At 62.7% G+C, this 3,426-nt stretch overlaps 1 protein-coding gene across 1 annotated transcript; it reads left to right on the forward strand.

Annotated features, from left to right (window-relative positions):
• Positions 1–300: 300 nt before the first annotated feature.
• Positions 301–2,961, forward strand: LOC103642306 (probable LRR receptor-like serine/threonine-protein kinase At4g31250). The gene is made up of 3 exons (XM_008665617.3): positions 301–1,061; positions 1,174–1,986; positions 2,103–2,961. Exons 1-3 carry the CDS (start codon positions 344–346, stop codon positions 2,822–2,824), a joined length of 2,253 nt encoding a protein of 750 aa, XP_008663839.1. The 5' UTR covers positions 301–343; the 3' UTR covers positions 2,825–2,961.
• Positions 2,962–3,426: the final 465 nt, after the last annotated feature.

Genomic DNA, 3,426 nt, shown 5'->3' on the forward strand with positions numbered 1-3,426 from the left:
TATTCCTATTCTTGACCAAAGCCAGCAACCGCAGGCGCAAATACCCCGAGCCATGCGGGCGCCTCGTCTCTCGCCACCAGCCCACTGCCCACCACCCTGGCCGCGCGCGCGTGCGCGCGCGGGGAGCTCCTGAATCCTCTCTCTCCTCCCCTTTCTCCGCCTCACTTTCTCTCTCTTCGCGTCGACCTCCCGCTCTCCAGGGAAAACAACGTGCCGGCCAGCCTTCCCCGCCCACGCGCGCCCGGGAACAGGGGCCACCCGCAGCATTGCCGCCGGCCAATTCACCCGCCGTCGTCAAGCGCTGGCGCCGGCGGGCTGGCTCTCTGGCGCCGCCGCCCCAGACATGGCCGGAGTGCCATCGTCGCTAGCGCGCCTCTACTTCCTCCTCCTCCCGCTAGCCACCGGATGCCTCCTCCTGCTGTCTGCTGAAGCCGCGCGGCTCCCGCTGTCCCTCGCTCCCGCCGACGCCGCGGCCGACGCGCTCCTCAGGCTCAAGGCTGGCATCAACGACAGCGGCGGCGCTCTCGGCAGCTGGTCCCCCGACACGAGCCCCTGCGGCGACGGAGACGGCGGGGGGGCCAGCTGGAAGGGCGTCATGTGCAACAGGGACGGCGTGCACGGCCTGCAGCTCGAGGGGATGGGCCTCTCCGGCGTGCTCGACCTGCGCGCCCTCACGAGCCTGCCCGGCCCCGGCCTCCGCACGCTGAGCTTCATGGACAACGATTTCGCCGGCCCGTTGCCCGACGTCAAGGCGCTGAGCGGCCTCCGCGCTCTTTTTCTGTCCGGGAACAAGTTTTCCGGCGTGATCCCCGCCGATGCGTTCGCCGGGATGGGCTCGCTAAAGAAGGTGGTCCTCTCCAATAATGACTTCACCGGCCCCATCCCGGCGTCGCTCGCCGACGCGCCCCGGCTCCTCGAGCTGCAGCTCAATGGCAACAAGTTTCAGGGGAAGATCCCTGACCTGAAACAGGACGAGCTGACGGCAGTCAACCTCGCAAACAATGAGCTCGAGGGGGAGATCCCGCCGAGCCTCAAATTCACGCCGCCTGACATGTTTGCCGGTGAGCAACATGGATTTCTAGTTTTCTACACCATGCATGCATGCTGTTCGTGCAATGTCCACGTGCAATGCAGCAGCCATATGATCTTGTTGTTCTACAATAATGCATGCAGGCAACACCAAGCTTTGCGGCCCACCGCTTGGTGTCAAATGCGAGGCCCCTCCGCCGCCGTCAGCGTCGCCGTCGCCATCACCGCCGCCGTCACCGAAGACACCGCCTCCAGCCTCCGTCAAAGAAGGCACCACGCCATCCCAACCAGCAGCAGACACCGTGGCGTCCACAGGCGCGTCGTCAGCTGACGATGCGAAGCAAGACGAGGGCCATAAGCCCGTCGAGGGCTCCACCTCCACGTCGTTCGGCGTCCTCGCCGCATTCATTGGCACGCTTGGGATCGCCGGCGTGGCGTTCGTCGCGCTGCGGAGGCGACGGGGGTACAAGACCAAGAACTTCGGCCCGACCGCGTCGTCGGCTCGGCCCTCGGATCCGCCGAGGGTCGAGCCGCACCCGCCGGCGGCGAAGGCCGAAGCCAGCGCGGCGCAGGCGCCCCCTGCCGCCGCCGGGTGCGTGGCGCGCGCTGGCGGCGCGGCGCGGAAGGTGGAGCAGGGGCGGCTGACGTTCGTGCGCGACGACCGCGGCCGGTTCTTCGAGTTGCAGGACCTGCTCAAGGCCACGGCGGAGGTGCTCGGCACCGCCAACCTCGGCGTGTGCTACTGCGCCACGCTCACGACGGGCCACTCTGTCGTGGTGAAGCGGTTCAAGGAGATGAACCGGGTGGGCAAGGAGGACTTCGAGGAGCACATGCGGCGGCTGGGCCGGCTCAGCCACCCCAACCTCCTCCCGCTCGTCGCCTACTACTACCGCAAGGAGGAGAAGCTGCTCATCCACGACTACGTCCCCAACCGGAGCTTGGCGAACCTCCTCCATGGTGAGTACTCTACTGTTCATCTCCGGCTTCGTCGTGATCGTCGTCATCGAGCATCCCTCTAACCTTTTGCTGGTCGGATGCTTCCTTGCCTGGTGTTGGCGCGTTCGTTCGCACAGGCGGCGGCGACGAGCGCGGGATGAAGAAGGCGGCGCTGCATTGGGCGGCGCGGCTGAAGATCGTCAAGGGCGTGGCGCGGGCGCTCAGCTACCTGTACGACGAGCTGTGCATGCTCACGGTGCCGCACGGCCACCTCAAGTCGTCCAACATCCTGCTCGACGGCCACTACGAGCCGCTGCTGACGGACTACGCGCTGGTGCCTGTGATGAACCAGTCGCACGCCGCGCAGCTCATGGTGGCCTTCAAGTCCCCGGAGCGGAAGCAGTTCGGCCGCTCGTCCAAGAAGAGCGATGTCTGGTGCCTCGGCCTGCTCATCCTCGAGATGCTCACCGGGAAGCCGCCGACCTACGACCTGCCCAAGGCGGCGGGGGCGGTGCCGTCGGCCGAATCGTTGTCGTCACCGCAGAAGCCGGGTCCGGCGGCGGGCAACGGCACGGACCTGGTGACCGTCGTGGGGTCGACGCCGGAGGGCGAGTGGCTGGACACCGTGGTGGACCCGGACCTGAGGGGCGAGGAGGAGGAGGACAAGGAGGAGATGGTGAAGCTGATAAGGGTCGGCATGGCGTGCTGCGAGAGTAACGTGGACAGCCGGTGGGAGCTCAAGACCGCCATCGACAAGATCGAGGAGCTCAAGGCGAAGGAGCGCCCCGCCCCCGACGAGGAGCAGGCCTTCTACTCGACGGTGAACAACGAGGACTTCAACGACGTTGCCATCAACTGAACTGACGATCGACATGGACTGGGAATAGATTTCATCGCACACCACCGACGACGAATTTCCAAACAACTCAACAGAAATCTATTACAAATTAATTAATTAATATGTGAATGGATAATGGAGGATCTATTTTGTGCAAATTATCAAGTGTAGGGGCACACAAAACGTTCGTTCTTTGAAATTTTCATCACACGAGTGAACTTTGTTTTAAAAAACCATAAATATATATGTGTTCTATTGTTAGGTGGACCTAGATGTGCAAACAATATTTTTATAGTACCGCTGAAAGGGAAAAAAAACGTAATATCGCTTAGTGTCCATCGACCCATCGTAATAGAATTAGCCGATCCTTAATCTTCTATCTTATTGATAACCTATAGATAACCGAATATCACTGTTGAGCACCAAAATGAGGTGCGGACGGTCCGGCCCTGAGGCCGGACGGTCCGCGGCCCGGACGGTCCGCGCCTGTGGGCCGGACGGTCCGCGCACGCGCAGAGTAGATTAGGGTTCCGAGTTTTGTGCTATGTTTGTTAGCTATATCCGCGGAATTAGCTCGGAATCCGGTCGTGTAAAGGGTCCAGCCCCCCTCCTCTATAAAAAAA

The sequence above is a fragment of the Zea mays genome, chromosome 1 (assembly GCF_902167145.1).
Source record: "Zea mays cultivar B73 chromosome 1, Zm-B73-REFERENCE-NAM-5.0, whole genome shotgun sequence".
Classification (NCBI taxonomy): Eukaryota; Viridiplantae; Streptophyta; class Magnoliopsida; order Poales; family Poaceae; genus Zea; species Zea mays.